Genomic DNA, 18936 nt, shown 5'->3' with positions numbered 1-18936 from the left:
GCGCCGATCTGATGGCAGGAGCCAGATACTTATCCTGGTCTCCCATGGGGTCCAGGGCACAAGCACTTGGGCCATCCTCCACTGCACTCCCGGGCCACAGCAGAGAGCTGGCCTGGAAGAGGGGCAACAGGGACAGAATCCGGCGCCCCGACCAGGACTAGAACCCGGTATGCCGGCGCCGCAAGGTGGAGGATTAGTCTAGTGAGCCGCGGCGCTGGCCTATTTTTTTTTTTTTTTTTTTTTTTGAAAGGCGTAGTTACAGAGAGGCAGAGGCAGGGTGGGGAGGAGAGAGAGAGAGAGAGAGTGGGAGAGAGAGAGAGAGGTCTTCCATCTGCTGGTTCACTCCTCAAACGGCTGCACCAGCCAGGGGTGGTGCCAGGCTGAAGCCAGGAGCATCTTCTGGGTCTCCCACATGGGTGGAGCCCAGGCACTTGGACCATCCTCTGCTGCTTTCCCAGGCACTTTAGCAGGAAACTAGATGGGAAGCAGAGCAGCTGGGACTCGAACCAGCGCCCCTATGAGATGCTGGCACTGCAGGCAGTGGCTTTACCCACAACACCAGCCCCAATCCTATTCATTCTTTAGGATTCAGCTCCTGTGCCACTTCTTCAGGAGTTGTTCCCAAGGACACCACTGAGGCTTGAGAGACTTCCAACGGCGGCCTTGCCACAGAGCACCCTAAGAAGGTGCAGTGGTGTAGGGTTCTGGGTGCAGCACATGCTGCTGCCCTCGGGCCTCGCCCTCTCTCTGCCCGCCTCCACGTGCCACCATCCGCATCACTGCACGTTTCTTCATCAAGGGAAGAGTTGATGTGGGGGGGAATAAACGGACCCCACGCATACCCTCAAACGATAACCAGGAGGTGTCGGTGCGTGTGCAGCGAGCGGCCTCGGGCCCGGGGCGGGAGACTGAGAAGGGCTTTGTGCTTCGCCCTCTGAAGGAGGCTCAGAGGAAGCAGGTCGGGAGCGGACGTGTCCAGGAAGGGCCTGATCTCCACAGGTTGCCGTGGAGCCTCAGGGGCTCCACAACTCGACTCCTGCTGGATGACAGACTCATCACTGCGGTCGTCATTCCCGGGGCTGTCACCTCTCGGTTACTAATTTTATTAATCACCTCTCGGTGCATTGTCCCGGCATTTGCCATGAAGCTTAGTACACACAGGAACGCAGCATTTGCTGCCTATCACCCAAGAAAGGGAGACGTTGCCAGCCAGTGAGGAGGAGTTGTTTCGGGATCTTTTGCCTTCTTGGTACAGAATGTTCTACTACCTTGTGTTAGTACAAAGTTTACTCGCTATTAAAAAAAAAGCAAATCCTTAAAATAGAGTGGCTTAACAGACACACCTACATGTGCAATAAAATTGTAAGGAACCAAGCATACACACACGAACAAGTACAAGAAAACAAGAAATTGGAAGAAGATCTGTGAGTTTTGTGGGCGTTAGCATCTTGGTTGTGATATTATACTGTAGTTCGGAAAATGTTATCCCTGGGAGGAGCTGAGCAAAGCGTAAGCACGGCCTCTTGTTTATTTCTCCCAGCGGCACCTGAGTCTACAATTACCTCAGGACAAATTTCAATTAAAGAATACCTGGTATCATAAATAACAGTACAGGTGACCTAGCTTGGTGAGACTGCAGACACAGTTCTGTTCCATGAGGCCACTCAGGGAGCCAGGATCCTTCCGTCTAGGGGTCCCAATGTCCCCCTAGGATGCTATAAAGGGTTGAAGCCACATCACTGACCCAGCTGAAGTTTCAGCCCAAGGGAAGGGAGAAAAGAGGACACTGATTGCTTTTCATGCACGTGGTGCGGAAATTCACACAGTTGGGGAAACTCCATCACGGCGCACCCAGCTGCAGGGAGGCTGGTAAATGCATTTTCTATTCTGGAGGACGTTGTGCTAGCAAAACACTGTGAGTACGGAAGGAGGGAGAGACATACTGAGGGTAACAAGGAGAAGCCTTCCACAGGGCACACCATGGCTTTGCTGCCTGGTACATTGAGTGCGTTCTTTGGTATGTGCTCCCCATCCCTGCTTTGAGAAAATCGCTCCAGGTATGTTCTGCAATAACCTTCCCCACGCAGGGCTAAGGGATGGGGAGGCAGAGCTCCGACAGTGCTGGAGGCTCTAACTCCAGATCTGCCTCTGGAGCTTCCAGTTGCAGGAGCCCAAACCCTACCTTTGCTAATGCATCCTGGAACGAAGCCCTGTGGTTTGCAACCCAGAGAGACCTGGTCAACACTGGTCCTATCTAAGCTCCTCAATGACCAAAAACACCCAAAAACACCATAGAACTACAATAAAGTATGAATCAAAATACAAGACTAGTTCAAGAAGTTTGTAGAAATGCAATGAGAAGATGCACTCATTTTGGTGAGAAAAGGTCTGAAATCCACGCATATGAGGGCTCCTCAAAAAGTTCATGAAGATGCACAATGTAAAAAATCTACGCATAGATTCCAAAAATGTTGGCATCAAAATAAACCTGTCTTTGAGTGCCTTTTCCTGGAGTGTTTTGAATGCCTTCGCAGCTGGAAGAGAGGCTGTTGAATGTTCTCATCACAAAGAAATGACAAATGTCTGAAGCAGTGGATAATGCAAATATCCCAAGCTACCCCATGTGAATGCATACAGGCCCAAAATATCATCCTGTACCCCACAAATGTGTGCAATTATTATCTCTCAGTTTTAAAGGTTTACTTAGTGATTGAAAGTCAGAATTACACAGAGAGAGGAAAAAGAGAGAGAGAGAGAGAGAGAGAGAGAGAGAATCTTCCATTTGCTGGTTCACTCCCCAAATGTTTGCAATGGCTTGAGCTGAGCCATGCAGAAGCCAGAAGCTGGGAGCTTCTTCCAGTCTCCCACACGGGTGCAGGGGCCCAAACACTCGGGTCATCTTCCACTGCTTTTCCAGGTGCATTAGCAGGGAGCTGGATAGAAAGTAGAGCAGCCAGGACTCGAATCCGTGCCCATATGCACTGCGGCTGCTTAACCCCCTGTGCCACAGCGCCGGCCCCATATCTATCAGTTTTAAAAATCAATGTTTTCAGGGGCCAGTGCTGTGGTGCAGCAGGTAAAGCCGCCGCCTGCAGTGCCGGCATCCCACATGGGCGCTGGTTTGAGTCCAGGCTGTTCGAGTCCCTGCTGCTCCACTTCCGATCCAGCTATCTGTTATGGCCTGGAAAAGCAGTGGAAGATGGCCCAAGTCCTTGGGCCTCTGAACCCACATGAGAGGCTTGGAACAAGCTCCTGGCTACTGGCTTCAGATCAGCCCAGCTCTGGCCATTGCAGCCATTTGGGGACTGAAGCAGCAGATGGAAGATTTCTCTCTCTCTGCCTCTCTCTCTCTCTGCCTCTCTCTCTCTCTCTCTCTGCCTCTGCCTCTCTGTAACTCTGCCTAACTCTGCCTTTCAAATAAATAGATAAATCTTTTTTCAAAAAAAAACGTTTCTGGAGTCCGTGGAAGACCTGGATGAAGGTCCTGGCTCCTAGCTTCAGCCTGACCCAGCCTGATCACTGGGGGCCATTTGGGGAGTGAACTAGCAGATGGAAAATTCTCTCTCTTTCTCTCTCCCCTCTCTCTGTAACTATGCCTTTAAAATAAATAAATAAACCTTTTTTTAAAAAATTGCTATTTCCTTCCATTGCTAACCTGGCTTTACTCTCTCAAGGGAGGGCTCCAAGTGCTTGATCCCTAATCAGAGAGCCCTTGGCCAGGACACTCCAAAGAACATGTAGTTTTAATCAGCACTATTCAAACACTTAGCTTAATCAGTACTGAGAGAGACATGGGTAATAATAATGAGATATTTCGAAAGGAAAGAGAAAAACCATTGACCCAAATAGGATGCTTAGTAATTCTTAATAAGTGTTATACATGCTTATGAAAGAGTGCTAAGATGCTTAATTGCTGAATAAATGAAATATAAACATTCATTACGTTACTTGGAGAGTTCTTTAATATGTAATGGGGAAACATTTTATCGAATGCACTGTAAGTAATAAATGCTTATTTCGTTTCCTAAAAAAAAATAAATTCTTGAAACCACTAACCACCATCTAAATACGGCTTGACTTTTTCCCCTATTATTTTGCTTTTAATTTTTTTTTTCATTAGTGGGAGCAAAAAAGGTTTATCCAGGAGATGGAGAAGTGGGGCAGTAGGAACAGGGCATGTGGAGGAGTTGGAAGTCATACATCCCAGCTCTGTCACTTAACAGCTCTGTGACCTTGAACGAGCCTCTTGCCCCTGCTTGGTTTGCAGGGGTTAGGTGGGGCTGGTACAAGGGCGTTCTCACTCACCCCAGGGGCGTCGTGGCGCTCTGAGGCATCGCGCCCGCCCATCAGTGCTTCTCAGCCCCCGCTCGGTGACTTGACCTGGGGATTTTGCTGCAATGCAGATCGGCTTATTACATCCCGAGTGGGACCCAAGACCCAGACTCTAATAAGCTGCCAGGTGATGCTGATATTACCACTTAACACTTGGGGCAGCAGAGTCTTCAGCTGTCTGCCCTACCCAGGTGTACTCATTTTAATGTATTCCTTTATTGGAAGCAGCGATAAAGAAACAGAGAGCTCCCTCCACTGGTTCAGTCCTTAAATGCTCTCAGTGGCCGAAGGCAGGAGCCAGGAACTTTGATAAGTCCTGTCTGTGGCAGACACTTTAATAGGCAGTGGAGAGTCACCAGTCAGGATAGCAGGGCCCTGCTCTCATGGAGCTTGGAAGGTGGTGGAATACAAGGTGCTTTCAGACAGGCTCAGTGCTGTGAAGGAGTTGAAGAACCTCCAAGGGTCACAGGAGACTTTTGATAGGGGTGTTAGGAATGCCAAGTTCTTACTTCCCCTTCTGCGGTGACCGTGGAGGCCACACGTTGAAGACGATAGCACAGCACGGGCTGCCTGGGTCCTTGAGTGACTGTGTGGAGTAGAGCCCTCCCGCCTTCCCCGCAGGCTGAACTGGACGGTGATAAGAGTGGCCGATACCCTGCCACTGCACTGGACCACTAGGGTGTCAGGCTTGCTGTTCAACAGCTAGGATGGCTTGCTGTGGATACACACAACTGTTCTATCTAGGATTCTAAACGTTGCCCCTTTGCACCTGTTAAAGTAGAGCAGCGCTTTGCTACTTCAAAACCGAAGACCCTTACCATCAATATCTGTGGAATTCAATGGACCTTAACATCAACATCTGTGAGATTCTAATAGGTGTGAGAATGCTTTGCAACAGATAAAGTGTTCTACACCTGTGAGGAATTAGCACCTCAGATGGATCCCCCTGAAATACACACACAGTCTGTACATACTACTGGGGAAAACAAAAGTAAACAAGCATTGACACGAACGCACACTGAGGTCAATTTCTTTCGCTGGCCATTTACATCTTGGATTTCTTGTAAGGGCCTTTACAAAGCCAATTCACGAAATCTGAGCAGAAGCTAAGGAAGTAGTTCTGAAGTTTGGAATTGGCCTTTAAAACACAGTGCGTGTGCTTTGGAAGAGCCCTTGGAGGCACAAGAATATTAACGTTTGAATTCCCCACTTCTCACGTTTATCAACACACAGTAAATCCGGTGATCCTCAGAGGCCCCTGAACTCCCCCAAGGAAATCTGTGTCCTGGACCGCATCCTCGGGGGTCTTCTCTTCCTTGGCTGCTGGTCTGAGGAGCTGCTGCCGCTGACCTCCCAGTCCCTGGGGTCCCTCTCTTCCGTTCTCGTACCCTGAGCAGCCACGGCAAAGCTGTCCCGTAAGACTCCTTGGGACGACCCTACCCCGGTCCCCCGAAGGCTTGTGACTGGGAAGCAGAACAGACTGCAGCCACGCCCCACCCAGGAGCCAGCGTCGGGATGCAGCTCCCTCCACCCGGCCTTCATCCGTTGTGACACCCAGAGCGGGAGCTGGTCCTTCCCTGCAGCGTTCCTGGTGCTTTTCATGAAAACTGAGGAGTAAATGTTGTAATTTCTTTAAAAAGATTTATTTTATTTATTTCAAAGACAGAGTTACAGAGAGAGAGGTCTTCCATCTGCTGGTTCACTCTCCAGATGGCTGTAACAGCAGGAGCTGTGCCCATCCAAAGCCAGGAGCCAGGAGCTTCTTCTGGGTCTCCCACGTGGGTGCAGGGGCCCAAGGACTTGGGCCATCTTCTACTGCTTTCCCAGGCCATGGCAGACAGCTGGATCGGAAGAGGAGCAGCCGGGACTAGAACCAGTGCTCACATGGGATGTTGGTGCTTCAGGCCAGGGCTTTAACCCGCTGCGCCACAGTGCTGGCCCCTAAATGTTGTAATTAATTTGAGTCTCTTTGAACTGAATGTGGTACCCGATTTATCAGCAAGAGTGCCACAAGCCCCTCCTCCGCCCCCAGCTTTGAGTCACCCGGATGAAATCCTCCCAACCACTGGTGCATTCTGTCAAGGACGAATGCACGTGAGTGGGTGCATACACAGTCTGAAACGTCCCACAGAACCACACTCGCGATGAGGAGACAAAAGATGGGCCTCCCAGGCAGATGCAACCTTCTTGCTAAGTCCCTGTCCTTCAGCCTCAAAGGTTAGTCTTGGCCTCGTTGTCTGCTTAGTGAGCAGAACACATAGAGCTTTGGAAAGTAGGGAAATCAGGGGCACAGGGAAACACATGGACAAACACATGTGGAAACCCAGAGACAGTAGAGGCTTTAAATATCCAGCCAGGGGCAGGCGCTGTGGCGCAGCGGGTTAACGCCCTGGCCTGAAGTGCTGGCATCCCATATGGGCACCGGTTCAAGACCCGGCTGCTCCACTTCTGATCCAGCTCTCTGCTCTGGCTTGGGAAAGCAGTGGAAGATGATCCAAGTCCTTGGGTCTCTGCACCCACGTGGGAGACCCAGAAGAAGCTCCTGGCTCCTGGCTCCTGGCTTTGGATAGGTGCAGCTCCAGCCATTGAGGCCAACTGGGGAGTGAACCAGCAGATGAAAGACACCTCTCTCTCTCTCTCTCTCTCTCTCTCTCTGCCTCTCCTCTCTCTGTGTAATTCTTTCAAATAAATAAATAAATCTTTAAAAAAAAAATCCATCCACCATCCATGCACCCATCCATCCATCCCCCTCCCACCCACCCATCGTCTATCATCCATGCACCCACCCATCCATCAGCCATCCAAGCATCCAAGCAACAATGAGCTGGGCACCTACTATTTATCAGGCCCTGCACCCGGGAATCAGTGTACCCAACGACAGAGGTGAAATTCTAAAGGCAGAAGCTGCAGGCAGGTGGGGTATAGAAGTGACCCCGAAAAGGCCCCCCGCAACGCCGGGACACAGACTTGGAACGTGGGCCGCATTCTTGGAGTGAACCTGCTTCCCGCCCCCAGCACACCTGACAGTAGATGAGAAACCCAGGCATCATAGAGACTCCCAGGCCTCCGGGATTCCTAGAGAGGCCCGGAAGCGGCTCCAAGAGGCCGGTCCGACGGCTCCGGGCGCCCGAGCGGGGGCGGCGTGTAGCTCAAGAGGCATGGTCCGCCCCGGCTCGGCACACCGGGCGCTGAGCCGTCGTCTGCAGCTGCTGTGAGTGGCCTGGGGTCGGGAAGGCGGCTCCCTTCCGCGGGGACCCCGTGCCGGGCCGCGTCGGCCTGGGGTGCGCGCGCTCGCGCCCGGGCGCCATCCCCGGAGGGGACGGCTGGGAGTGGCACTGGCCGGGGAGGCGGGAGAATCATTTTCGCTGCTTGCAGGAGCCGGGCTCGAACGCGGCGCTCGTCGCTCTGATTTCTCCTAGAGCCAGCAGGCTCTTTCTGCTGAACCTGGGTTTTCCTATCTGTAATTCGCCTCGCGCTTTGCGGGGAAGAGGGTCCTCCCTGTGCCTGGTGATCCTGGTTTCCCATCTAGAATGGATGCACTGAGGGCAGGTGAGGTCCAGCTGACGAGTAATAGCTGCAGGGCTGCCGGGCGGGACGGAAAATGCGAAGGCGTGTGTGCAGGGCTTTGCCCCGGGCCTGAGGTGACCCGGCCTGGAGCCCTGGGCCCACCCTAAACCTGATGGTGTTGCGGGTCAGAAGGCGTCTGGTCCAGAAGCAGCGGTGGTCGACCTTGGACACGCCCAGCTCATACTAAGTACTGGAGGCAGCCGGGCTGTGACTCAGCGAGGTCACACGGATTGGGCGGAAAGACCCGGGTTTTCCAGTTTCAGTCTAGGAATCGTAACTGTGCATCACCGCCACCACGGGAGGAGATGATGGGGCGCCTCCCCGCCTTGCCTCGAGGGCTGGAGGGACGCCCAGTGAGGCTGCAGGTGGCCTGAGCGGCCAGCACTCACCCAGGACCCTGGAGCCAGCCCTCCGGGTCAGGGGCTGCGCTCAGCCTTCTGGTGCGGGTGAGACGCGGGCTGTAGAACCAGATGCGCCTGTCCCGATGAGCCTGGGGATCCCCGATCTACCACTTACCAGCCTCAGTCGCTTCCTCTCTCTGGCTCTCAGTTTTCCCATCTGTCCAGTGGGGTCAGCACCTAGGAGAGTGAAGAGTAGGGAGTGAACTAAGTAGGGGCAGGGCACAGCCAGTACCTGGGACGGAGTCGGCCCCAGTAATCGGCAGCTCAGAGTTGTTTGGGTGTTGAAATAGACGTGCTAACCCCTAGACTGGAGCAAGTTCAAGGCCAGGCAGAAAAGGGCGTCAGAAAAGTTTGCCAAGTATTCAGCCCCGCTTAGCTTGGCAAGGTTGCAGTTTGCCGACGCTCCTCGTCCCTGCAGATCTTCCTGGAGAAGGGGGGCGATGGAGTTGAAATGGTGGCTTGGGAGATACCATGTAGAAAGTTAGGTTATCACGTTTGTCGTCAGCATCGCAGGAATTGTAAGGATCTCCGGCGCACCAGAGAGCAGGGTAAAAGGATTTTGAGTGGATAGCTGGACAAGAGGATCCGATGACCTGAGCTGAAGGCAGCCGCCCTGCCACCTTCACGTGAGCTCACGGCAGCGTGGTGTGCGCGGGTAGCCCTGGCTGCTCCCAGCGTGCTGACTTCTGCCAGCTGTGCGGCTGGCCAGTTTCTTCCCAGAGAAACTGTCGAGTCTACGGGATCAGTTTGGTAGATTTGGCCTCTCCTGTTTAACACTCACACTCCGTCCATCTGTATCGGGGCTCTCTCTCCTCTTCACCTTTATCGCTTTGACGGCACTAGAGTTAACACAGATGATTCTCACATCGTGTGTGGAGTCGCAGCAGCACCGTATCATAAGCCCTGTAGCTTCAATATATTTTTTGTTCTCAGTGCAATAAGAACACAGTTGCGTTTTACCTCTGGTCAGTACCTCTGAAGTAATTTAGAAACCTAATCATAGTTGACACTCACTGGAGATATTTTTATCATCCTCAGAGTAAATATAGTAATTTCTTATTTTTATGAAAGCTGTCTTCAATTCTCTGTGCTCTGTGTTCTGTTGGTGGGATGCCAATGGCACACAGATTTCGATATTGCATGATGATGCCAGGGGATTCGTGGCATCTTCATCTCGAACTCACAGCGGTGAAGGCACTGTGTGCATAATCTCCGGTTCTTATTACTGATCCTTAGCATTTAATTAGGTCTTTGTAAATCTGCACTTGTCCCAGTCATCTTTTATTAGTTTCTTCCCGTAACTTCCCTGCGAGATGTCAACTTTATTACCCTCACTTTACCGTGGTATTATCAAGAGCTCGGGCAGATTTTCAATTTCGTCTTTTTTCTCCAGTTTGTAATTAAGATTCCTTTTCCTTGATCATGTGCTTAATTTTCACCTGTATCCACTAAAATGACAGCTCAGGGCAGGTGCAACCCTCACCCCCAGAGGAAAGCAGTTACGGAACAAAGCAATGTTTGGGAGGAATCTTGGGGCAACTGCCATTATAAGGGCAGGTATAAGTGGCTGGCCCTGGAAGGAATCGGGTGCACACTAATTAATAGAACAGAAGCCATGAAGTATATGAAAATCCAGCGGCTCAATGAGGAAAACTGTCTACTCTTGCGCCCCCCTCTGAGTTCACATTCATGAGAGTTTCCTGGGCATTTCTGCAGACTGTGCTGGGATGGTTTTGTGCTTACTGATGCTGGGGACCTGGGGGGAGGAGGTGGCACGCAGGTGGTGCCGTCAGCGGCTGGCGAGTGGAGAAGCTTCTGCCAGGCCGGTGAATGGGCTGCTCTGCGGTGCAGTTTGCCCTGCTCACCTCATCGGGCTCTCCTAACAGGGGCAGTTACACAGGTCCCTGCCTCCCAGCATTCTGGTGCGGGTGGAAGGCAGCAAGGAAGAGCAGCCGTGGGCCAGGCGGTCTCTAAAGCAGGGGTGCGGCCCTGGTCTGATGAAAGCACACGGGAGAGACCCCCATTCGCGAGTCAGCTGGCCTGTGTGACTTTACAAGCAAAAACTTAGAAATGAGGCAGTGTCTCTGTTGGGCTCTTGGAAACCTTGTCCATTTTCTGAATCCCTTGTGGTGGAAATCTTGTCGAAATACCGAGAATGTCTTAAAGGCTTTATCGGGCATCCTGCTCATCGTGACTCTTAACCAGGCAGCCCATTTCCAAAACCCGTTTCGGTGAACGCGGTCACCTTCCTCCAGCTTGACCTGCTTGCTGCCTGTGTGGCCGCGCCCTGTCACAGCCCAATTCTTGCCCTGGTTTCAGCTGAGCCCGCTGGTGTTCTGTCCTCACCCCTTGCCTGGACTATGGCCTATTTCCAGGCTGCCCCTACCCCCAAGGAAGCGTGCTGTTTTGCAAGGACCAAATTGATCCCGTGGACTCTGCAGAAAGGGACACAGGCTGTCTCCAAGCCTGCTTCCCCGCGTCTTTCCAGATCAGGGCCCCAGCTGCACACCACAGCTTCGGTGTGTACACCAGCCACGGCAGACCCACCGCATCTGTTGCCCAACACAGCCTCCCCTTTGGATGTGCCAACCCTCCGCCCCCTGTCAACCTGCCGAGGTCTGCCCTGTGGTTCTGGTCCGATCCTGCAGCCCTCACCTGCCTGTCGAAGTGGGCCGCCACACTCCCCAGCTGGGTGCACCTGCAGCACTTTGTAGCAGTTCGGTTGTTTTCACTTTTTTGCCCTGTCCTCTCTCCACCATCGTCAGCTCAGCAGTGCAGGAGCTGTGAGTCACTGAGCTTCGTGTCTCCTGTAACTTGAAGCCCTGTAGAAGTGCACCCAGTTAAAACAGCAGCAGCTGTTGGCACGCCCAAGAATGACTCTTAGCCACTGCAGGCCCTGCCTGTGCCCATCACACGTTTACTAAATTGGCTGTACTTTGTGATTTTCGGGATTCCACAGCTACTAATTGAGCACCTACTGTGTTCCGGATTCTGGAAGGGACACCCCTCTATAAAGGCAGGATACCCCAGCTCCCATGGAACTTGTGTTCTTTTTTTAAGTTTTATTTATTAATTTTTAAAGAGATTTATTTATTTGGAAGACAGAGTTATCGAGAGACAGAGAAAGAGAGGTCTTTCATCCGCTGGTTCACTCCCCAAAAGGCCGCAACAGCCAGAGCTGCGCTGATCCGAAGCCAGGAGCCAGGAGCTTCTTCTGGGTCTCCTACGTGGGTGCAAGGGCCTTGGGCCATCTTTCACTGTTTCCCCAGGCCATAGCAGAGAGCTGGATCCAAAGAGGAGTAGCCGAGACACGAACTGGTGCCCATATGGGGTGCTGGCGCCACAAGTAGAGGCTTATCCTTGTTTGCCACAGCACCAGCCCCTATTTATTATTTTGAAAGGTACAGAGAGAGATCTTCCATCTGCTGGTTCATTCCCCAATGGCAGCAATGGCAGGAGCTGGGCCAGTCTAGAGCCGGGAGGTTCTTCTGGGTCTCCCTCGTGGGTGTGGGGACCCTGGTACTCGGGCCATCTTCCGCTGGTTTCCCAGGCACATTCGCAGGGAGCTTTATCAGAAGTGGAGTGGTCAGGACCCAAACCAGTGCCCATATCTGATGCTGGCTAGGCAGGTGGTGGCTTTACCTGCCATGCCACAGCACTGGTCCCAGAACTTAGATTCTCTGGGAAAGGAAATAGTCGTAGATGGTGCAGTGTGCCATGAAGGAAACGAAGCAGCATTCAGAGTAGAGACAGACTGACCGGAAGCCTCTCTCTGTAAGTGACCCACCTGGAGCAGTAGACCTACATACAGAGAAAGCTGGTGCAAGCCACACCCAGGTGAGGACAGGAACTGCTCATGATTGGCAGGAAAGGAAGGCGGGTCCTCGCGGCGAGGGCATGGAGGGTCAGGGGCACAAGAGGGGAGAGCGCCACCAGGTCGTGGAGGTGAAGGGTGAGGAGGCCGTGCAGAAGTTGCAGTGACTGGGCCAGAGCTGTGGCGTAGACGGTGAAGCCTCCGCCTGCGGTGCTGGCATCCCATGTGGGCACTGGTTGGAGTCCGGCTGCTCCTCTTCCGATCCAGCTCCCTTCTGATGGCCTGGGGAGGCAGTGGACGATGGCCCTGTACCCACGTGGGAGACCCAAGGGGAGCTCCTGACTGGGCTTTGGTCTGGCCCAGCTCCGGCCGTTGCTGCCATTGGGGGGTGACCAGCGGATGGAAGACCTTTCTCTCTGTCTCTTCCTTCCTTTCTCTCTATGTAGCTCTCCCTCCCTCTCAAATAAACAAACAAAATCATTTTTTTTAAGAAGTTCTTTGTGCTGGATACAAATCTTTTATAAAAAAGGAATTGCAGTGGCTGATTCTCAAACTCTGTGGGAACAGCCTGTCTCGTGAATCACGCGACCATTAAATACACTCGATCTTAGCCAAAAGGCCGAGAAGCGCTGTGACTGTTAAAGAGTGGAATTGGTGACCTTTGTTTTTGGCTGCTCCAAATCCAAGTGGGAGCATTCTGCATTCCTAAAGAGTAGACTCCTGAGGTCACTGGCAGGCATATTGGACGTATGCGGGTGTGTGGGTCTTCATGAACTCCCTTGTAAGCACAGCCATGGGGGTTCCTTAGCGAGGCCCTGGAGCCATCAGCCATCCTCCAGCCCATTTTGCTCACTTTTTCTTATAGTTCTTACTTCTCTTTCGTGTACCCTCAGCCGCTGAGGAGGTCACTCGCTGAGCCTTGTCTCTGGCTGTCACACCCCTGCTGCTGCGTGAATGACCCCCTCAGCCTTCCCGGCAATCTGATACACTTCATACCAGGGTCTGAAGGACGGGGCAACCCCTTTGTAACCTTATGCTTGGGAGAGATCTCGTTGTAGTATGTGGAAGTGGAATGTCGAATCCCAAACTGAGAGCTTGAAGAGAAGGAAACGTGAGGAATGACAGCCAGGGAGAACCCAGGCTCTGCCACGTGCTGTGTTGGGTGTTTTTCGCACCGTGATCAGACTCCATCTTCAGAAGCCTGTGCGCTTATTATCAGCGCCAGCTTTGGGATGAACAGGCCAGAGTGGTGACCTGGCCTCAAGTCACACAGCGAGTGAGTGGGCTCCTGTCTGCTGCCTGCGCTTCCAAGACTATGTCTCAGTGGTTAAGAGCGTGGACTCCTGGGGCCAACCCATTATCAGCTGGCTCCAGGCAAGCCTGGGAAGTCATTTATCCTCTCTCTGCTGTGTTTTCCTCAGCAGAAAACTGGGGGTGCTGATAGCACTTTCCTTGTAGGATTATTAGGATTAAATAGCTCACGCGTATACATAAGGTGCTTAGCATGTTGCCTGGCACCTAGGAGTAAGCGCTGTGTGAATGACTGTCATTCCTACCGTGCCCTGCTGCTTGCTCAGACGCCATAGGGCTTTAAGCGAAGTGTCTTGGCCACGGTCATGTCTCCATTTAGATGAAGAGGAAGATATGTAGACGTGTATGCTGGTTCCGCACACTGACTTTGTACCAACAGCCTCTGCTGCTCCCCTTCCCATGCGGCTCCTCGCCCAGGTCCATTTACGCGGTGAGGGGGCTGCAGGCGTGGGCTGGGAGGGGACAGCTGTGGGCTCTCTCTACTTGCAGACCCGCTGCCCAGCCACACCTCTGAGTGCCTCTGTTGGCGTGAGCCTCTCTAGGAGGGAGGTTCAGGGTGGCCCACTTTTTACTTGTTTTGTTTTTGGAATGCAGGTCTGAGCCTTGTGAGGATTTGAAAGGGAGAGTGAGATGGAGAGGAAGAGGGAGGGAGAAGCCGACCCCCAAAGGCATTGAACACTTGGCTTTGAAGTACATGGAAGATTCCAGGGTGTGGGGAGCTGAGGGGGGCGTGGTTGTTCTATAAAGGAGTTTCTATCCTGTTATTTTTCTTAGTGTTTATAAATAGCAGAACCATATGCTGGGAGTTTCCTTAGAGTTCTGGCTTTGATTTTCTAGTGTGTGGGGGGAAATGGTCCCAAATTTGAATGAATTCTTTCAAAAAGTCTCTAATCTTTTCCAAGAATTAACAATGCCTTTCATTTGCAAAATATTTTGTGGTTTTCAAAGCACTCCCAGAAGCACTCCCAGGGCGTCATCTAATTTAACCTTCATGTTAACCTTGCTACATGATAGGACAGATAATACTGTCGCCATATTATATAGGTAGAAACTTGAAGCCCAAGAAGTGGGGAGGGCCCAGCGTTGTGGCAAAGCAGGTAAAGCCACTGCCCATGATGCTGGTGTCCCATATGGGTGCCAATTCAAGTCCCAGCTGTTCCACTTCTGATCCAGCTCCCTGCTAGTGGCCTGAGAAAAGTAGCAGAAGATAATATAAGTGCTTGGGACCCTGCTGTCCATGACCAAGAAGAAGCTCCTGGCTCCTGGCTTCCGCTGCAGCCATCTGGGGAGTGAACCAGCTGATGGAAGATTTCTCACTCTGTCTCCCCCTCTCTTGGAGCACGGGGTGGGGGCTAATTTTTATGAGCTTTTCATCTTACTGGGGTATGTTGCTTTTTTCTCTCTTAGCTCTGAATTAGGGAAAATCCCATCTGAACTGGAGTTAGTAATCATGTCCCATACTTCTTTCTTACAGGTCCACTTGTCTTTGACTCACATGGACTCCCCAAGATCTCCAAAGGAAGTAGTCCTCATTACAGGAGGAAGTGGCTATTTTGGGTTCCGGTCAGTGCATCTGATAAATATCCACATGGGATTATCTTTCGATAGTTGCTGACAAAAGTTGGGCTCTCTGGGCTTTATTTGGCTAAGTGATTCTTGGGATGCCTGCATCCCATATCAGAGTTCCTAGGTTTCACGCCCATTCTGCTTCTGATTCAGCTTCCTGCTCATGTACCCTCTGGGAAGCTAAGGCACTTGAGTCCCTGCCACCCACGTGGAAGACCTGAATGGAGTTGCAGGCATTGGGGGAGTAAACCAGTGGATGGTGTCCATCTCTCTCACTCTTGCTCTAGCCGTGCCTTTCAAATACATATACATTAATTAACCAAAAAAAAAAGTTTTGCTGTCATCTCTAACAGGAGTACAGGATAGGCTTTTACTTGTTTGTGTACTGTTAAAGCAGAAGTGAACTTGTTAGTCACTGCTCAAACACTGAAGTTGAGAACTACAGATGTATTCTACTTTAAGAAGAATTCTTAGAAAGCCATGGTGTTGGGGGAGAAGTGCTTTTTCACATCACCAAAAGCAATGTAAGATAATAGCTTTTCTTTCACACTATGTTATTACTCACAAATATTCCAAAGAGAAAGGATCGTGGGTCCTGGAATAGAAAAATGCATGTACTATGTAGATAGTGCCATTCTCTGGAGATAAATCCTCTCTCATTACAATTTCAGTAAAGGAGGATTCGCATTTTTGAATATTTGGATAAGTGAGACTAACACCGATGAACACGTAAAGTGAGGGACTCAGGATCCGGCAGGAAGACCTGGGTCAGAGCCCGCTTCATCAGTAAATTGTTTCTGTACTTCTCCCAGGCTTCGCCTGATGGCGACTTGACCTAACTCCTGCTGTTTCTTATTGCAGCCTAGCTCATGCCCTGAACCAGAAAGGAGTCCATGTGATTCTTTTCGATGTCCACAGCCCAGCTCAAACCCTTCCGGAAGGAGTCAGGTTCATGGCAGGGGACATCCGCTGCCTCTCTGACCTGGAGAAAGCCTTCCAGGACGCACACATCGCGTGTGTGTTCCATATCGCCTCGTACGGTATGTCAGGGCGGGAGCAGCTGAATCGCAGGCGGATCGAAGAAGTCAACGTGGGAGGCACCGAGAACATCCTCCGTGTGTGCCGCAGGACGGGGGTGCCCCGACTGGTGTACACGAGCACGTTCAACGTCGTGTTCGGAGGGCAGGTGATCAGAAACGGAGATGAGTCGCTGCCTTACTTGCCTCTTCACCTCTACCCTGATCACTACTCTCGAACGAAATCCATCGCAGAGAAGAAGGTGTTGGAGGCAAACGGGATGGCCCTGGAGGGAGGCCAAGGCGTCTTAAGAACCTGCGCTGTGCGGCCAGCAGGCATCTATGGGCCCGGGGAACAGAGGCACCTTCCCAGGATAGTGAGCTACTTGGAGAGGGGCCTGTTCAAGTTCGTGTACGGAGATCCCAAGAGCCTGGTTGAGTTTGTCCACGTGGATAACTTGGTGCAAGCCCACATCCTGGCCTCAGAGGCCCTGAAAGCTGACAAGGGCCACGTGGCCTCTGGGCAGCCCTACTTCATCTCAGATGGCAAGCCCGTGAATAATTTTGAGTTCTTCCGGCCTTTGGTGGAGGGCCTGGGCTACCCGTTCCCGTCCATCCGCCTGCCGCTGACCCTCATCTACTGCTTTGCTTTCCTAACAGAGATAGCCCACTTCCTTCTGGGTAGACTCTACAACTTCCAGCCCTTCCTCACCTGCGCTGAAGTTTACAAAACCGGTGTCACTCATTACTGTAGCCTAGAGAAAGCCAAGAAGGAGCTGGGTTACGAGGCCCAGCCATTCGACCTCCAGGAAGCCGTAGAGTGGTTCAAAGCCCGTGGCCACGGCAGAAGCCGTGAAGGCCGCACCTCAGTGCTCGTGGTCTGGGATGTGGTGTTGGGCTTACTGTTGGCTCTGTTGGTTTTCACCTGGCTGCAGCCTTCTGCAATTCTGTCTCTCTAAAAGAAGAGCTAGCTATGAGCTGATCCTACTTTCTGAGGTGGTGGTTAGGAATAAATATATATATAAAATATATATAATATATATATATATAATGATGGCGTTGGTGAAACTGGCTCTTCTGAGTGCCACTTACAAATACATTCTTGGATCAAATCTTGATTTCTACCTCCTTGCACTAACCTTGATGACAAAGAGAAGTATGAAAATGGGTTTCTCGTCTCCTTCTAGTTTGGATGGGTGCAGTGGAAGTCAGGTTGGAGCCAGAGAAGTAGGCTTAGTTAAGGTGGAAATGTCTACTTGAATTGCTCAGAGGCCAAAAATATACTGAGTTCTGTTTCCTACACTCAGCATCTACTTGAAATGGACTAAAATTCAGACTGATACGGGGATGGCAGGACACTAAGAGGCTTGAAAGTGTGTGAAGAACACCAGATTGGGCCCGATCTTTAACAGAGCAGCCCTCCGAGGGTGGTGGCTACCCCAGGGGCGGCACTACCAGCGATGCAACCGTAACCTTTGCCCTTTGTGATATTAGGGCACACTGCTGATGTGACTACATGGTAATGTTTAATATTTAAACAGAGAGACCTTTGTCCTATCTCAGGATTCCTTTGAGTATTAAATCAGACAAAGCACTGTAACATGCAACTTAATACAAGCCATTATTTTATTAGTATTGTTACACATTGCTTAGGAGGATTTTCTTCCTCAGAATATTTATCTTAAAGAACTGTTTTTACTGAACTTTCTGGACTGTCTTTGTGCCCTCAGAGACTGCCACAAGTGTATGTGAATATACTTTAGTGTTTTGGCCCTTGCGGATAGATTGATGTTTAGGGAATAGCTAAAAATGTGCTGATTAAGGAGGGTGAGCCACCCAGTCATGCCATTTTTAATTTAGAACAAGTCATAGCTCTGAGTGGACTGGTTTTCCTACTGGGAAGAATTTTGGCTCTGTGAAGGCAACTTCCGGTGAGGAGTGTTTGGAACAGCAGCAGCATGGCGGGACATTGAAATGAGACTGTCACACGGGAGCCACAGCTGAGAGCAGGCAGACTGTGCCGGCTGCAGATCCACCCAGAGGACGGTGCTGAGACGGGAAAGAGAGGGGTTGCCGTGGAAAGTGATGCCGAAGTTACGCTGAGAGTATCTGGAGAATCCGGAGAGAGGACAAGTCCTTGTTGAATGCTGCTGCCTCAGTGTTCTGGAAAAACCTCTGAACTTGAAGTCGAAAGACCTGCCCATGAATCTCTCGTGTGGACTTAACCAAGTAACGCGCGCCTCTTTAGAACTTGATCTCTTCATCTGGGACATGAGACTGATTGTATTTGCCTTTTTCTACAAACTCATACCCTGCTGTGTTGGTTGTATTCACAAAACAAAATGTGGTGAAAGTACTTCTAATATATAAATTGCAACGTAAACAGGAGGTGGTTGTAGTGATTGTTTTGGGGGAAATCTTGGAGTCTGTTATATAATATAGACAATGTTGCTGTTGCCTGGGCTCAGCCCGGATGAGCAGGAGCGGCACACCTACCATTCCAGGTACTACGTCGGCCCCCCGAGACCTGCATTCCTGTGAGGACATCCGTGTGGGAAGGTCACTGGTACTTGGGACAAGCCCAGTCAAATGAGTCCGCCGAGAGGTGGCCCACACCCAAAATAGGTTTTTGATGACAAAACTCTAAAAAATGATAGATATTTCTCAATTTTCTTTTTCTTTTTTTTTGATATTTGTTTATTTAAAAGGCAGAGTGAGAGAGGGAGAGACAGAGAGAGAGGTTCTCCATCCGCTGGCTTACTCCCCAGATGGCCGCATTGGCCAGGGTTGGGCAAATCCAAGGCCAGGAGACCTTGTGGGTGCAGAGGTGCAAGGACTTGGATCATCCTCCACTTCCCTCCCAGGCACATCAGCAGGGAGCCGAATGAGAAGTGGAGCAGCCAGGACTTGAACCAGCACCCACATGGCA

The 18936-nt window shown here is 51.3% G+C and overlaps 1 protein-coding gene across 1 annotated transcript; it reads left to right on the top strand.

Annotated features, from left to right (window-relative positions):
• Positions 1-7414: 7414 nt before the first annotated feature.
• Positions 7415-18390, top strand: SDR42E1 (short chain dehydrogenase/reductase family 42E, member 1). Its single transcript, XM_002711658.5, has 3 exons — positions 7415-7543; positions 14900-14988; positions 15853-18390. The coding sequence occupies exons 2-3, from the start codon at positions 14921-14923 to the stop codon at positions 16964-16966; spliced, it is 1182 nt and encodes a 393-aa protein (XP_002711704.1). The 5' UTR covers positions 7415-7543; positions 14900-14920; the 3' UTR covers positions 16967-18390.
• The last annotated feature ends 546 nt before the right edge of the window (positions 18391-18936 follow it).

The sequence above is a fragment of the Oryctolagus cuniculus genome, chromosome 18 (assembly GCF_964237555.1).
Source record: "Oryctolagus cuniculus chromosome 18, mOryCun1.1, whole genome shotgun sequence".
Classification (NCBI taxonomy): domain Eukaryota; kingdom Metazoa; phylum Chordata; class Mammalia; order Lagomorpha; family Leporidae; genus Oryctolagus; species Oryctolagus cuniculus.
The sequence above is the reverse complement of the archived record's forward strand: the minus strand, read 5'-3'. Positions and strand labels throughout refer to the sequence as shown.